Genomic DNA, 16,107 nt, shown 5'->3' on the forward strand with positions numbered 1-16,107 from the left:
ATTTCGTACGCTTTACACTGGTCCTGCTCTGTAGTCCCTTTGCCAGTTTTATGCTGTAGGCCGACTTCACATTTTCTCAACTTTGCAGAGAATGTATGATTTTTGAAGTGTAATTAATATAAAGCAGAGCATTTTTTTGAATTTATGCGTCACTTCCAAGCAAGTGTTACCGCACCGGTTTTATTAGTGTCTCCGCTGCTCTGAATAAGGGGGACAAATGAGTCTTGGGTTCTAATGGTGAGCAGCGTGTAGGCATGGTATTGCCGACGCTGCATTTTCCGCAAGGTGAAATAGCTGGAACATGAAAACAGATGAAAATGAGATTTTTTTTTTTTTTTTTTTCCGCCCCCCACCTCCATCGTGTAGATATGAATTCCTTAAGTGTTTACTATCACTGTGAATTGGATAGCTGCTGCTGCACAAACCCTGCGGTTCGTTTTGAAGCCTGTCATATTTCATATGCGGGAACAAGACCCCCCTCCCCCCCTTCTTTTGCCTGCCGAGCTCCAGGGGAGACAGCGAGCAGCCAGTCAGCCACCGCCTGAGGGTCTGTGATGTCACCCTTTCCCCGGGGGGGGAGGGCGTGTGGTAAATCACGGGGGAGAGAAAGCAACCCTTCCCCGGCTTTATGAGCTTGTTAGCATGCGCTGGCCTGACCCCCTCTCTCTTGTTTCCCATTTAAGACCTGACTGGTCCTCGGATAACATATGGGGCCACAAGTAATTGGAAAATTGGCAGGCTTGTCAGAAAGATTTGGTGGATGGTACAGGCGATACGGAGCCGGGGTTCATGAGGTGTCACCCCCCTGTTGGATTTATGTCCCCTTTATCGGTCGGCAGAGGGGAAAGTACCCTGGGTTCAGGAAAAAGTGAGGCATTTTTCACCAGAGAGCTACTTATCAAAAGTCATTCTGAGCCGAAAGGAAAGGTTCCCAGGGTGCAGAGAAAAAGTGAAGTAAATGAACAGGGCTCCTTTTTAACTGATTTAAAGCGTCACAATCTCTTTAAAAACCCGGGAGAATTCCCGCTGTGCGGAGGCAAAGGACGGAGGTGGGGTTCTGACGTTGGCTTCTCAAAGGCTGCGTACCTCCGAGGCTCAGGCCACCACGTGGACCTGCCGTTTAACCTCTGGAGGAGGAGACAGCGGGAACAGACAGACCTGCTTAACGACACACTTTCCCCGCCCGTGTAGAGGGGAACGGAAGACCTCGGCAGGTAGCGGGGGGTCTGGGTGTGACTTAAGTCTCATTTGTCCAACTGATCTTATCCAAAGTTATCCTGGCATTAGGATGGGTGGGTGGATGGATGGATGGATGGATGGATGGATGGAATGAAAGTAATGGTAAAAAAAAATTAGCTAGCAGGTTTTGGTGAGTTGTTCTACACTAACTGAAAGACAAACTCCTAAACTCTTTCTGCATCTCCGTCCCTCCTGGATCTGTGAATAAATGTTGTTTGAGTTCACCACATCGGATTACTCATATTGGTTACGATGGGCCTTTCCCGCTTCTTCTAGGACGAAGAAGAGGAGCGTGAGGAACGGGAAGAGTCCGTCAAAGAAGAAGCGGCAGAGCAGGAAATTCCAAACTGAGCAGCTTTCCGTTTGGAGTTACCTCGTCTTTTTAAACACAAAAAAACCAAGTCACTGCCATGGTGTCCAGACCCTCCACGTGGTTCTAGGGTTTGGTGCGGTCCATTCTCTGTAACGAGAGCAGTAGTAGATATCGCTGCAAGATCATCACAGTCATCTCAGTCCGTTAACACTAGCCAGCGTAACATCGAATACCTGACAATGAGTTGTGTCAAGTCAGTTTACACTTCCAGATGCTTCCTGTGTCAGTCGTGTAGCTGGAGGACAACACATCATGACTGAAAGATCACGATAACATGATTGGAAAAGCTGAATAAGAAATGCCAGCGAGAAATCAGGCGGCATTAACATTTGCGTGTAACACCTTCCCAACGGTAGGAGACAGTTAAAGAACCAGCGATCTAATGAGCACCTAAAGGGGTTCAGCCACACAGTTAATCCCAGCACTTTCCAGGTGGAACACCATTCCGGTGTCTCCGTTACTCTTTCCAGACACTCTCCTTGGGTTCCGTTCTCAAACGCTTTATTTTTCCTGGGGGTTCCAGGGGAGCTTGAAAGTCTTTTCAGGTCCCGGATTTAGTACAATTAATTGTGTAACATAAAGCACTGATCACATTTCGCAGAGATGCTCTGTGGTCGACCGTTTGTATTATATAAAAAGTGAATGACATTGCTAAAATTACCATTCTTAAATCTTTTTTTTTTTTTTTTTTTTTCACTTAATTATGTTTTATGCCATTTTTCTTTTTTAACCTTTGCAAATTAATGATCCACGTGTTTTTACATTGATGCGTTCGTGTGTTTTTTTTTCTTTTGGTGCCAGTGATTTATTATTTGACATTTGTATAATCTTTCTCTGTGCTTTAATCAGCTGCCCTGTGGAGGAGCACAGAACGTCCATTGTCTGTCCATTTCTTGGAGACAGGAGTGCGCCGAGCCTGTTCCGTTTTAGCCGCTAAAAGTCAGTATTTAGATACTTTGTACATGTTAAATTGCTAATAAACACTATAGTTGTCAAGGTAAGGAATGCTTTGCTGCAGCTCCTCATGGTGTTTCACTATGGAATCTGTTGGGTTCTTTTCATTAAAACCCGTTTTCAGTAAACGCATCTTTTTTCCTTGTTTTTTCCCCCAACTATTCGTGGTCCTTGTACACATCTTCTCTACAAAGGGGAACAGGGAGATGTGGACTTGAAACCTGGAGGCCCAGGAGGCAGCCTGCTGTTGTACCCTAGAGACGGGCTTGATGTGAACTGCTGTGGTGAAAGTTTTCAGCTATTTAATCAGTGAATCTTTGACCTTGGATAGATGCATTGGTCAAGCATCATAATAATGTGGTAAATACAAACTGAACGTGTAAAATGCTACCTTACCAATCCCCTGTGCTTCGTTCATACTGGTGGTCCATTTTTATATTTGCAATAAGATCAATGGTGTCTACACTGGCATTTCTGAGTGGATGAGATTAAAATATCCTCGTCAGATCATCTGCATGGGCCCAGAATGTGGTTTTTACATTGTTTTTTACTCTACCAGTTGTCAGTGGGGAGGCATTCCACATGAATCTAAGGTTGTGAATTGAAATCCAGTCCTGGTTCCAGCTTCACCTACATAGAGAGTGCATGTTCCCTCCCTGCTGGCGTGACTTTCTTCTGAGTGCCTCTCTTTCCTCCTGTATTCCTCAGATGGGTTCTTCAGGTGAGTCAAGGACTAATGTGTAATAAGAGCACAGTTTTATTTACTACACAACAAGGGCAGTATTAGTGTACTTCTCTGGGCAGAGTGTGTGTGTCTATGTGTGTGTGCGCTGCAGTGGACTGGCAGCCTCTCCAGGGTCTCTTCCTTTTGCCCTAGGATTCAGAAGTGTCTCCTGATCGACGCAACCCCGGTTGGATTATCAGTCGCTGATCACGGATTGATGGATGGATTAATGACACCCAGTGAGTTTTTTTAATTCCCGAAGACACCTGATTTCTTGCTAAAGAGAGGAACTGCTGTCGCTTCTTTATTAAGCTGCAGGAGCACCGATGCGTAGGCAGCGCTGTGTGAATATTAATTCGTCGAGGGGTGTGGTTGCAGTTTGTTTCCAGACGAATCATCGGTCCACCCATTGCCAAGCCCCGGCCCGGCAAGGAGCCGTTCCAGGTGTGCCCAGGTGTGCCCAGCCGTGAAAGACATTTTCTTAAGGGTTTACATATTTCTGGGTGCAGAGTGGGGTAGGGTGGGGTGGAGGTGTGGGCGGGGTGGGAGCGGGGAGTGAAATTGATGGGTTCCGACGGAACGCGACGCGGCTGCAGACACAAGGAGCAGATCCCTGCGGCCGGGCGCCCAGCACGCCTCCTTCAGCGGATGTCATCAGGCCTGTAATAACAGCAATTGCCACATTAATGGTGGACTGGCCCGTTCTGGCTCCCACTTCCTGGCTCTCGCTTTTTTATATAAACACTTGCTGCATACTAAAAAGCCACTCATGGTGTAGAAGGAGAGGAAATGCTTTTTAGACTCCGTTAAGACAGTTTTTCTCGAAATATTTCCTCTACTTCCCCCAAGAAGACATTAGAGGCTTCTTTCAATAATGATGCCGAATATTAGGTGTGTTGAACCTCACTCCAGTTTCCCGCTGGAATGTTAACCCTCCAAACGAGTCAGTAAATGGACGGCAGATATTTACAGGTTCCTGTCCAGTTAGAGTCGTATCGGCATCTGGGTGCCTCACTTCTGTTTGTGGACGGGACATCTCGCGCTCATCGCTTTAAGCTCATCTGCTTGAATGCGGGTTCAAGTAGGGCTATGAACATCGCCATTAAATGCCATTAAATCACTGCCAACTCTTGGGTTCCTCTGGAATGTTCTGTGCTCCACTTGTGCCCTTGATGTCGAAAGGCATATATCCATTGTTGCTGGTATTGAGTCCACCCACTGGGCTGGTGGCCGTTCTCTTCTTGTTTTCCCTCCAATTTTTACAAGAATCAGTGGCTTTTCAAGGAGCAGCTTGTAGCGTAGTGATTAGAGCTGTTGCCGTTGGACCCAAAGGTTGCAGGTTTAAGTCCTACCTCCAGCTCTACTATCCTTGAGAAAGGTACTTATCCTGTATTGCTCCAGTGAAATTACCCACTAAGTTGCTTTAGAGAAAAAGGTCGGATAAATGTAATGTGTTCGAAGTAGTGTGAACTCAACCTCATCTTCCGCTACATTAAAAAAGATTGGATTTTGAAAGAGTTTTCATGTGTAGACCCACTGCATTTGAAACCATGAAAGGTTGGATTTTGCACGTGTGTAAATATACATGTATGCTGTTGCTCAGCGGTGCTTCTACTCCGGTATCTTCGGCATCGAGGTTCCAAGCACTCAGTTGTCTTCAACACGGTGATATCAGTAAGGTCATAGGAGCCTGACTGTCCTCTTCCAGCTCGCCGCAGGGACACAACCCCTTCGTTCGTGGCCTGCGCCAGTGCAAAGCATCAGTTCGGTCCTTTCCACCGGTGTCTAGTACTATTTGTACATATTAATTGATATTACGCAATTATACATAAAAATTGAGGGATCTCGTCCGATTTATTGAGGGAAGAAACATTCTGTGTTTTATTTTTGCTGTAGGAGCAGGTGGTTAAATGGTTAGAGCTGCCTTCCAACTGAAGGACCTAGGTTCGAATCCATTCTCTTGCAGCAATATCCTTGAATAAGGTACCTACTTTGAACTGATACAATAAAAATCACCCTGCTGTATGAATAGGTAAATCGCTTTGTAGAAAATGTAAAAGTAGCCCTGGTGTGACAATTGATGACATTCTGCGGACACGAACTCCTCTCTTTATCCGGGGTTCTTCTCCTGCGAAGACGCCCGTCGCGAACGAGGAAAGAGCCGTTAGCTGCGTAACGTGTTTCGCTCGCTGGCTCGTGCGTTAGGACCTGCGGCATCCTCGTGTTTCGAAAAGGCACCTATCTCAACGCGTGTCTTTCTGCTGGACTGAACTGCTGCGTCCCAGCCCAGGAAGCTCAAAGATAGGCGGCCATCTCATTATCCTTGGTACCTGTCAAATTTACGTCCACATAAAAAGGTAAATGGCCTGTGAGGCCTTATAGATGGACTCTACTGATTGTCTCCCTATTACTGCTTTATGGGTGGTGTAATTCAGACAGGCCGACTGCGGCTGCACACAGCGCTCCCTGCCCCGGGGTGCTCGCTCCCGAGGTCTGAGCGGCGGAACGTGCCGCCGTGGGCAGGATGCACCGAGGTAAGCGCTCCCAGCTCCTCGCTGGGGGGCCTTTTGCTCATAAGTGAAACACTGCGTTTTCTTTCTTTGCCCGTGTTGACACGGATGAGCAACGTGAGTGAGGGCAGACGGTATCTATTGTCCGCTGCGAATGCAACACTGAGCTTTAAATTTCCGCGGGAGGCTGCAGGTGGCGTAGCGGCGAGAGCCATCACCGTGCGGGCAGAGGACCCGGGTTCAAGCCCGCCTCCCAGTGCAGTACCCCTGATCAAGGTACTTACCCTGAACTCATACAGTAAAATTACCCCGATGTATGAATAGGTAAATAAGTGTAAGCAGCTGAACAGTGTAAGTGGCTTTGGATGAAAGCATCAGCTAAAGAAGATGTTGATATTGAAGTTTTTTTTTTTTTTTTTTTTTTTTAAATGTGAGTAAACCAAAAACAAACAATTTGAAGGAATTCATGTGATAAAGCTGCGCTAAAACATGCAGTATATTTACCGCACCTTTTAAAATGGTCCGACGCATCGTGATCAGAGAGGCGCGCAGTTTTCGTTGGGGCGCAGCAGTTATAAAAGGGATGGAAAGCATGTCCACGGGTGGGTGTTTGCCGCAGAGGCTCTGTCACAGGGCTGATGAAGATAACATAGCATGTCCCGCCGGAGAGGGTCCCGGAATTTGTCATACCTCGAGTCCCGTCTGCACTCGGAGGTGCCGCTTCCCGAAGACTGCATCCCGGATCTATCAATCTCTCCGCCAGACGTCGCAGCTCCCCGTCGCCCCAAGGCTGTCGCAGTCCACAGCATTTTCACATGTGCTTAATTGCAGGCGACAGAGAAGGCGGGGTTTTCGTGGGACACGTTTAGGGACGTTGGGAAGCGCATCTTAACACGGCGGATAAAAGCCGATCGAATCGATCGGCGGTGACTGTATCCGCCAAGACCAACGAGACCTTAAGTGAACGGAGGTGCTTTGAAAGCACAGCTCCTCCAACACGCAGTTAGTGGCACGGCATCACCTGCTGAAGTACTGGGGCAGAAACCTATTTAACTGATGTCTTGGGAAGAGACCTGACAGATGTTTCCTCTTCCTGCAGAAACACATTTACATTTAACAGATGCTTTTCTCCAAAGCAACTTTGGAACATTAAGCTTCTTACAGTTATGCACCTATTTATACAGTTGGGTATTTTACTGGAGTAATTTAGGGTAAGTACCTTGCTCCAGGGTATGACAGCTGGAGGTGGGAATCAAACCTGTGACCTTGGGGTCCGAAGGTAGCAGCTCTATCCTACATGGTGAAACAGGGTAACGAAAGACAAAGAATTTGAGCCTCACCGCTTTCGGACCACTTCCGTTCGTTTAGTTTCCTGCGTTTGGCGTCTTCGCCAACTGGTTTTCTCAGAGCACCGCGAATGTGGACAGAGCTGAGGCGAAACCGAACGTCGGCAACATCCGCCCTCACCGTTTCGCCATTCGTTTCCAGGTGGGACCAGTCCAGAATAAACCAAATCCTCTGCTTCCAGGTTGAGGTATTTCCCACTTTCTTTGGGTTCTTTAACTTCTGAGGACTTCATCTCAGTCCAGGATGGATTTCAACGCGTCGTCTTCCAGGCCCGCGCTTCCAGCAGCAGACCCTCCCTGGTCTTCGCGACCACCCTGCTTCGCGCACCGTCATCCAGCCTGCGCGGCACGGACCGGCAGTGAGGAGCAGCCCCTCCTGCGCCGGAGTGATGAATGGCCTGGAGCTGCAGATGCCGGAGGCCACTCAATAGGCCCTTATCTCCAGGGAAAACGCCCTTACCTGAAAGCCAAGTCCTCGCTGCCAAGATGGTATCGCACGGCGTCCGGCCCGGCTTCCCGCGGCAGCATCGCGCGGTCGTCGCGGCGTTACGGCAGAAGAAGAGGAGTTCCGGCTGCGCGCTGGAGCTCTTTCTTCTTCCTTCCCGTGCGCCTTTCCGCTCCGCTGCCGTTTCCTGACAATTTCCACCCTCGAAGCGCCAAAGAAGAGCCGCACCTTTAAGAGCTCAGCCGAAACGGCAGACGGGCGTCTTGACCCGCGATGCGGGATGCCGAAACCCAGCTCCGCACGCCGTGTCCCGCGCATTACCCTTCTACATGAGCTTTTACACACTAATGAATCCTGGATGGCGGCAATTAGGCGGATTATCTCGAGCCGGCGAGTCCTTATCGAGGCTCGAGGGAGCCGCTCTTCAGAGGCCGTGTCCTATCTCGAGTAGACCCTTCGCCGCTCGATTGCGATGGGGCCATTTGGGCTCTCGGGGGCGCCGTGTGCGTAAAACGGGTGGCGGGGGGAGGGGCACGGTCCGGCGGGATCATCGCAGTGAACACGCTCGCTGGTGTAACACCAAACGGCCTCACCTGCAAAGTGTAAACGATTCAAAGGGCATCTTAACAACTTGCGCGTTACATTAACAAATTATGGCGATGTAATGTACGGAGGTCTGAGCTGGGAATTATTTCTAAAACGGGAAAAAGGGGAAAGTTTTGCGGCGAGAACACATTAAGCAAGACTCGCTAATTCTCCTCTTCTTTAAAAAGTACGTTTTTAAAGTAAACCGTGCCCTTAGTTTGACCCTAATCAACACTATATACATAATTTAAGGAAAGAGCTTCGCAGCTTTTCCGGCCTTTCGCGTTCTTGCGGGGAAATGATTCATTCCTAGGCTTTAGCGTACGAATGGTGTTTCGGTCGTGAGGTCGGGAGACGCATCGGGTCGGGAGGAGATCCACCGTCGCGTTTAATGGCCTTTCTTAAATGACTTTCCTGCCATGTTGTGGCCCGATTGAAGAAGCTGTTGACTGTAAATTGCTCCCCTCTTGCTCCCGAACACCATCTGCCGCCCCGAGGAGCGCGGCGCCCGCCCTGGCTAAAAATAGCCCGTTTGTCCGCTTCCCGAAGAGATGTGGGGCTGCGCGCTTCTTCAAAGTCTGTCGCCGGCGAGCCATTTTAACTGCTTCGACGGAGGGTCACCCGTTGTTTTTTTGTTGCCTCCCCGTCCGAAAAATCGTCTAAGTTATTTGGTTTTTGTCTAATGGGCCGTTCCAGCTGAGGAGGAGGAGGAGGGAAACTTTTTGAGCGTTCCTGTGTGTGTGTGTCTGCATTCTCCGAACACATGCCGTTGTGCTCGTCTGTTACGGGGCCCCTCGCACACACGCTGCTCGTGTGCCGTCCGCAAAGGCCTCTGGTCACTTCATTTGCTTTTTTCGGAATCTTAACGGCAGAAAGTCGACGCAGTGCGTGTTCGGTGTCCAACGAAGTTACCTGCTGGAGGAGAGCGGGAGGAGAGCGTCTCATCCTGGCTTGCGGTGACCGAGAGGCAGGGCAGGGTGCGTGTGGACAGGACCGCTCCCCCCTGGGTGTTTAATCCCCTCGAATCGATTTCCACTGGTTAATAAGGGCATTGTGGGTAAAGGGCTCCCGATGTGGGGTCAGCGTTCACGCCGCACATTCCGCCGCGACAGATGACTGTAAAATACTCTGTTATGAATCGCTGAAGGCCCTCGAGCATCATTTGAAGTGTTGGTGCGTGTGTGTGTGCGCGCGTCCTCCTGGAGACGACCGAGTGGCCGATTTATCCCTCCGAAGGGCGGCGATCAGGACGGCGGAGCCGTCTTTCCCGACCTCGCAGAGCACCCGACTAATCTGTCGGCGGTTGCAAGGGAAAGCACTTCCTGCTGCGGTTTAGCGGCTGCAGATAAAGGGAGTCGTTTCGGCGGAAAGAGCGGAGCGGCCGAGAAGGAGGGGCTTCCGGCGGGGGCCTGTAGGGGGCGCTCTGCGTTCCCTCATTAATGCTTGTTCACGAGTCTCCCGTCCAGGGACGCGACCCCCCGCTGCCACTCGCATTTCACTCTCATCGCCGCAAAATCGCCCGTGACTGGTCGTGGGTCCCGTCCCCCAGCGCACGGCGGTCCTGGTGTCACCGACCGCGTCAACTTGACCACCTGCTCCTCCAGCTCGACAGGCGTGTGATGAGTGCGGTGTGTGTTTGCGTCACTCCTCGAGGCCTCGGGCGACGCAAACGTCTCCGTTGACCTCAGTTGAGCTCAGAGTTTCGTGCGATGTGTGTTGGTCAGCACTGGACCCAGCGCAGTAACGCACTCCCTCTTCTTCCAGTGCGTTAATTATCTGTCCATCATCAATAACCGCTTGTCCAGTGCAGGTTCACAGTGGTCTAGAACATATATGGGGTATAAGGCAGGGTACACCAGGGTACACACACGCACGCAGAGCGGTTCACCTAAAACATGTCTTTGGAGTGTGGGAGGAAACCAGAGCACCTGGAGAAAACCCACGCGAGCACAGGGAGACCGCGCAAACTCCGCACAGACTGAGCCGGATTCAAACCCGCAGCGCAGCAGCAGTGAGGCACCGGCGCTACCTGCTGTGCCGCCATTTATGCGTTAACATTCCTGTCATTTTCGATAAATTCACGTTTAAAAGATGCCAACTAACGAAAGAGTGAGACGCGACAAGCTGAAGGTCGTTTAGCTCCCAGAGCTCTCTGCTCAGACCTCGAGTGTGCGGGGGGGGGGGGTACGGGGAGCAGGCGAACGCACTCCAGGCGTTGCGTTGGCGAGGGCCGCGCCGTGTACCGCGCTGGACCCCTAACGAGAGGTAAACGCGGGACGCGGCGTGCGGTTGCTACGGATGCCGTGCGTTGGCGGCGGCGGCGGACGCTTCGCCGGCGCGCTCGACGAAATGTGGCGAAAGGTCGTCGTTCTTTACCTCGAACCTTCATTACAGTCATATCTCTCTCGGGCAGCTCCGGCTTAGGGCCGATAGTGACGAGCCGGATTGTAATTTACCTTTTTCACTTTTTCCCACCTCTATCTGTTTTTTTTTTTTCCTCTCTTTTTTTTCCGCGGCTGCCCAGCTAAGCGCCCGTGAGCGAGACCCGCCGGTGTAATCTCTCCATGTAGGGCTTCGGCGAAATGAAGCCATTTTCAGGTTCATCTCCCCTCCGTGTTCCTCGCATGTAAAGGTCATGCTGAGCCGCCTGCGCAGTCTGGACGAACTCGTCCTTTTCACGGTAAATGTGTTCGGAGGAACACACACACACTCTACACTCTTATCATCTTCGGAAAACATTTCTACTTTTCACTCTCCTTTTCATTTCCATGCCCTGCCTTCCCCCACGTGCTTCCAGGATAGGCTCCGCACCACCGCGACCCTGCCCTGGACTGGCAGTTGATGGCAACGGGAACCCAGAGTCCCGGTCACGGCCGCACACACATGTACTCCGCTCGGGGAGAGCGGTGCCGACTACGTACACCTCCACACGCTACACGATTCTAAATGTATAACAGGCGAGAGCCTCGGCTCAGGGAGGCAGGCGTGGCGCAGCGACGCCCTGCACCGCGGTAACTTGCGCTGTACGCAATACGAGATTCGTGTCACGCTCCGCCGGGAGCCCTTGAAATCGAGTAGAGGCGCTGTAGAAATGTGACATGACCCGGGCGCTCTCCCGTATCCCGTCCTGGCTGCGACACCCCGGCGGCGGCGGACCGTGACGAGACTCTGAGCCGCACGTCTCGGTGTGGTCACGGCGCCTCGGCCTCCCCGCCACGTTCCCGGAGTACACCGCGGCCCGGAGGTTCTCTGCCCCTCGCCGTGGGATTCGGCTCTCCGGGACTCGACGCCGCGATACTTGTTGCCGCGGGACTCGCTGCGGTACTCGTACTCGCCGGTACTCACTGAGGGACTCGTTGCCGTGGGACTCGTTGCCATGGTACTCGTTGCCGTAGGACCGAGGGACTCGTCGCCGTGGGACTCGTCCCCACGGGACTGCGCGTTTTTGTGCTAAATGCCACAGAGGGAAGTGCCAGGAGTTGAATGTCACTCACATGTGAGCTCTACTCGATAACACTCAATTACCATAAATTAATTTCCTGCAATGGGAAGTGAGCGCGACAAAGGGCCTGTTTATTGTTTTGCGTGACGGGTCCTCCTCCGAGGGGGGGTGAGCGCTTCGTCGCCGCTGCGAGGCGACATGTCCGGCAGGCGGGCGCTGCTGACCCCGGGTCTTGCAGGGATAACATTTCTATCATTTATTCGCTTTTCTCCAAGGCAGCTTACAAGCTACTTATGGGGGACGTGGTGCCGCAGCGAGTAGTGCCGCTGTCTCACGGCACCTGGGTAGTGCGAGAGGACGTGGGTTTGATCCCCGCTCAGTCTGTGTGGAGTTTGCATGTTCTCCCCATGTCTGTGTGGGTTTCCTCTGGGTGCTCTGGTTTCCTCCCACACTCGAAAGACTTGCTGTTCAGATTCACCCACAGTGTGTGAGTGACTGAGAGAGTGTGTTCCACTGATGTATGGATGAGTGACCCAGTGTAAGTCACCGCGGTGAATAAGGTGTGTGGGCTGGTAACACTGCATAGAGTTCATTGGGAGTTACTTTGGAAAAAAGCGTCGGATAAATAAATAAGCGTAAATGTACGCATTCACCTGTCCACACGGCAGAGTAATTTTTACTGCTTCACTAAGTACCTTATTCAAGGCTACTGCAGTAGGAGGTGGGACTCAGACCAAGGTCCTTCAATGGCCAGGTGACCGCTCCGTTTGCTGCCCGTTCCACGCCAGTGTAGGGCCCCTTCAGCTTTGGGAGGCGTTTAGCCTGAGCCGCTGGTGCTGAAGGTTGCGGGTTCGACTCCCCGGACACACACCTCGACAGGGCACGACATGAAATTACATGTTTTTCCCTCGTGCCGAACCTCTCGTTCCCACGTCATCGCGGGGACGGCGGGTGGCCGCGGGCCACAGTAAGGGTGCAAAAGGCCCGTAACGGAGGAGGAGACGAGGGAAGCCGGCGGGGAGACGCCGACAGGTAATGCGGAGCGCAGGATCGGGAGATTACAGGAGGCTTTTTGCTTCGAAACGTGATCGTGAAAGGAGAGATGTCGCCTTCGTTCCGGAAGCGCGGCGGCAGCGGCGGCGCTCGCGCTCACTTCACCAGAACGGACTCCACCCCAATCTCATTAGAGCCTTGAAACAGAGCACAACATGCCTGCGGAAATCGGTTGCGTCCCTTTTCCTGGAACGGAAAGCAATAAACGCAGTCCGGAAGTTTCCGAACAGCACTAGTAGCGCGACGCTAAACCGCGGTTGGACCGCCGTTCCCCTTCATTCCTCGTCAAACTTTGTTCCGGAAGCGTCCGCTCGAATATAGAGAGCGGTGGTAAAGGTTACAGTAGAAACTGCACATAACTGTACACCTGCACCTTTATTGTTTGTAGCATGTGAAAAATGTGTAGATCTCTCCTGCTGCACTTCAGTTTCGGCGGCGCGAGGGTTGTTTCACTTTGAAAGGTGTCTGTCAGTGTGGTATCAGGGGGGTAAAGTGTGGCTTTGTTCTGTTTTCCCTCGGTGTTCTACTGCCCCCTCGTGGCGGGCCGCAGTATTGCAGCGCTGCGGGAATTTCTCACCCGCGAGCACTTTGTCATCACTTGTTGTCCTTTATTTATCGCACTCCTGCAGCCACGCTGACTGACAGTGTTTCGTGATCAGCTTTACCGTGATTTACTCCCTCACACAGCTGGGTCATTTTTTACGGTGTCACTTCACGCTGTTTAATTGCCTTGCTCAGGATACTATGGTAAGCGCCGGATTTTATCGAGGGGCCTTCAGTAGGTAAGACAGCAGCTCATCGCGACTACGCCACCTGGTGGCCGAGCTGGGGCAGCGCTGAGAGCCGTGTCTGATTTTCACGTGGGAACCTAAGCGATGGATTTGCTGACCCGTCGACCCCTTAGGAGAAGGGAAAGGAGGCCCGCGCCCGGCCCGTAATACTCCGCGGCGTATAGGGACTAAGAAGTTAGTACGCGAATCGTTTAAAGTTTTCTGCTGAAGATCCAGCACAGATGATAGATTTTAAATTTTTTATTGAATTTTATATTTGCGCCCAGCTCACATTGATGGAATATGGGTCATGCAGAGGGGGTGAAGAGGACTAATCTGGGACAGCAGGGGGCGCACTGCAGCCTTGGGTCTCCTCCCCGGTACAGCAGCGTCTCCCTTCTCTTTCATTGGCCTGCGTTTACAGCGTCACGCAGATACAGGTGTGTCTCGTGCTTTCGTATCCAGCCCACGAGCTGTTTGTGACACCCAGGGAAATACCACGGTAAGTGCAGTTGCGCTCATGCAACAACCCCCCTCCGGATCTGCGGTTAACGGTGCGCAGTGCCTGTGTGTTTATACGCGCTCTGGTTATTTCAGGGACGAGGCGCGAGGAAAAAAAACCACACAAGAAGGAAGCCTAAACATGACCGAGGATGATCAGTCCTCGGTCCTGTTGCCGGGTTACAGCACGGTGGGGGTCCCCCCGTCCGTTGATGGGATTGTCCTGGAGACGTCCCTCCCCCCCCCATGTGAGAGATGGAATGAACAAAAGCGGGGCGGCTGACAGCTGCCTGGACAGCAGGAGCCTCATGCTGAGGGATTCACTGCACTTTGACAGGGTCCATGTGGCTGCGGGAGGAGGGCTGTCCATGGTGAGACAACTGGCTGCTCGCAGAAAGTAACAAGGCTACCATTCCTCGCTTGCTCTTGGGTGCCTTAACCGTACCGTGCACCCACACCCACACTTGCTGCAGGTGTGTGCTTTTAATCATGAAGATCAGAGCGTTGGACAGGTAGCATTGGTTGCTGCTGCTGCGTTGCCTTGGAAACAGGGGTGTTTGTAAACATGCCCACTAGGGGGAGGAGTGATCCTCAAAGGCCGATAGGCGTTCTTCGCATCTTGGAGGGGAGATGTGGATGCGAAGGGGTGAAGGAGGAGACGGACCGTGCCGAGATTTCACCGACTGCACATCTCCATCCAAGCTCCAGCTCCATCGCTGGTCTCCTAGGCAACGGCACAGGCCTCTGGACCTTACGCTACACCACTAGAGCCAGAAGGGAGCGGTAAGTCTGTTCTCTCACCGCTGCTCCTTCTGGAGTGTTCAGAGTCGCAGCCCTTTGGCTCATTGGTGCTTCGCCAAGGGGGTGGAAAGCTGCTCATGTATTTCCTTAACCCTCTTTCTCGTTCGTTTTCTCCCCCGCCCCCCACGAAGGCAGTTATCCTATTTATTGGTAGCGTGGGGGTCGCGCAGCCTTCACGCTCCATCAGCGCACTTAAATCGGAGCCCATCGCACATGTTCCTTCACGGCCCGTTGCATTACAGCGGCAGAAGGATTCGAGCAGCAGTGCTGGACATTTACTACATTTCTTTACTTATCCGGCCCCCTTGTCCAGAACATACTGCAACATTACATCAATTTCACCATGATTTACCCACTTATACAAAAAGCTGTTCTTACAGTATCAATACAGGGCAAGTACCTCAAAGGTACTACAGCCACAGCGGACTTTGACCTGAGAACCTTCCGGTTCTAGGGGAGCGGCCCTGATACTCCACTGCTCTCTGGGCCCGTAGAGGCATTGTGGGGTGGGGGTCTGTCTCTAGTAAGGGCGGGCTCTTACTATCTTCCATCTGAATGAGCTGGTTTGAATCCCTGGTGTGGTACCCTAAATCAAAGTACTTGGGCTCAACTGCTACAGTAAAAATGACCCTGCTCTCTCCACGGATAAGTCAGTGTACAAACCTATAGTAAAAGAGAAGTTATTAAATAACTGCGCTGTACGTGTTCAGTTGGTTACATCTCTATTCTAGTCTAAATGCTTTGGAAATAACAGGTAAGCGAAAACTTTCTTCCCTTCATACAGCACATATGTAGTGCATAACCCAGGATGTTTTCTGTTCCACGAGTTATGTACAGATGTCATCCAGCATTTGTGTTTAATCCTCTTCCTGAGGCGAACGTAAATATTGTGACTCGCCTTTGATTTCAGACCAAGGAATCGTGACCTGGTCGCGAGCCTTTGACGTCACGGTGCTCAGACGATCCAGGTGAGGGCCTCCTCTCAGGAAGGCGGCTGAGCCCCGGCTCCTCCTCACACGGACAGGGCCCAGAACACACAAGCGTACCCTCGCCTAGGACGAGCTGTCGGGACCAGAAGCTCCCTCCTTAGATGGCAGTGGAGGAGGAGCCCTTCCATTGGACCATGGAGGGTGGGGACTTCTTCCATGGAGGAATTTAAAGACAGGTGAGGATTTTTTTTTTTTTTTTTTTTGGGGAACAATGGTGACTCCCCCAGCCCACCCACGCACCCAGCTGTCACTCCGACGCTTCGCTGCCCTCGTGTGCGACCGTACCTCCACGCGATTCGGCTTTTTCTGTCAACACAAAGGAGCGAGCGTGTCAAGCGTGTTAGTGTGTTGCTGCGTTACTCCCACGCTGGTGTG

At 51.9% G+C, this 16,107-nt stretch overlaps 1 protein-coding gene and 1 long non-coding RNA gene across 4 annotated transcripts in view; both read left to right on the forward strand.

Moving 5' to 3' along the window:
- Nucleotides 1–2,288, forward strand: part of phf14 (PHD finger protein 14) — a 54,642-nt gene extending 52,354 nt beyond the window's left edge. For both annotated transcript variants that reach the window (XM_018754429.2, XM_018754430.2), the window contains exon 18: nt 1,516–2,288. In XM_018754429.2, coding sequence (XP_018609945.1) covers nt 1,516–1,590 — 75 coding nt within the window. In that variant the 3' untranslated portion in view covers nt 1,591–2,288. The remainder of the gene's footprint in view (nt 1–1,515) is intronic.
- A 772-nt stretch (nt 2,289–3,060) lies between these two features.
- LOC108935653 (uncharacterized) lies at nt 3,061–15,902 on the forward strand. 2 transcript variants are annotated; one of them, XR_001966227.2, is made up of 7 exons: nt 3,061–3,287; nt 3,444–3,529; nt 3,669–3,744; nt 13,729–13,943; nt 14,039–14,313; nt 14,519–14,725; nt 15,654–15,902. It is a non-coding gene; the product is annotated as an uncharacterized LOC108935653 (long non-coding RNA). The 2 variants fall into 2 exon arrangements; XR_001966226.2 differs by having other exon boundaries at nt 13,729–14,313.
- The last annotated feature ends 205 nt before the right edge of the window (nt 15,903–16,107 follow it).

This window comes from Scleropages formosus, chromosome 23, assembly GCF_900964775.1.
Source record: "Scleropages formosus chromosome 23, fSclFor1.1, whole genome shotgun sequence".
Taxonomy (NCBI): domain Eukaryota; kingdom Metazoa; phylum Chordata; class Actinopteri; order Osteoglossiformes; family Osteoglossidae; genus Scleropages; species Scleropages formosus.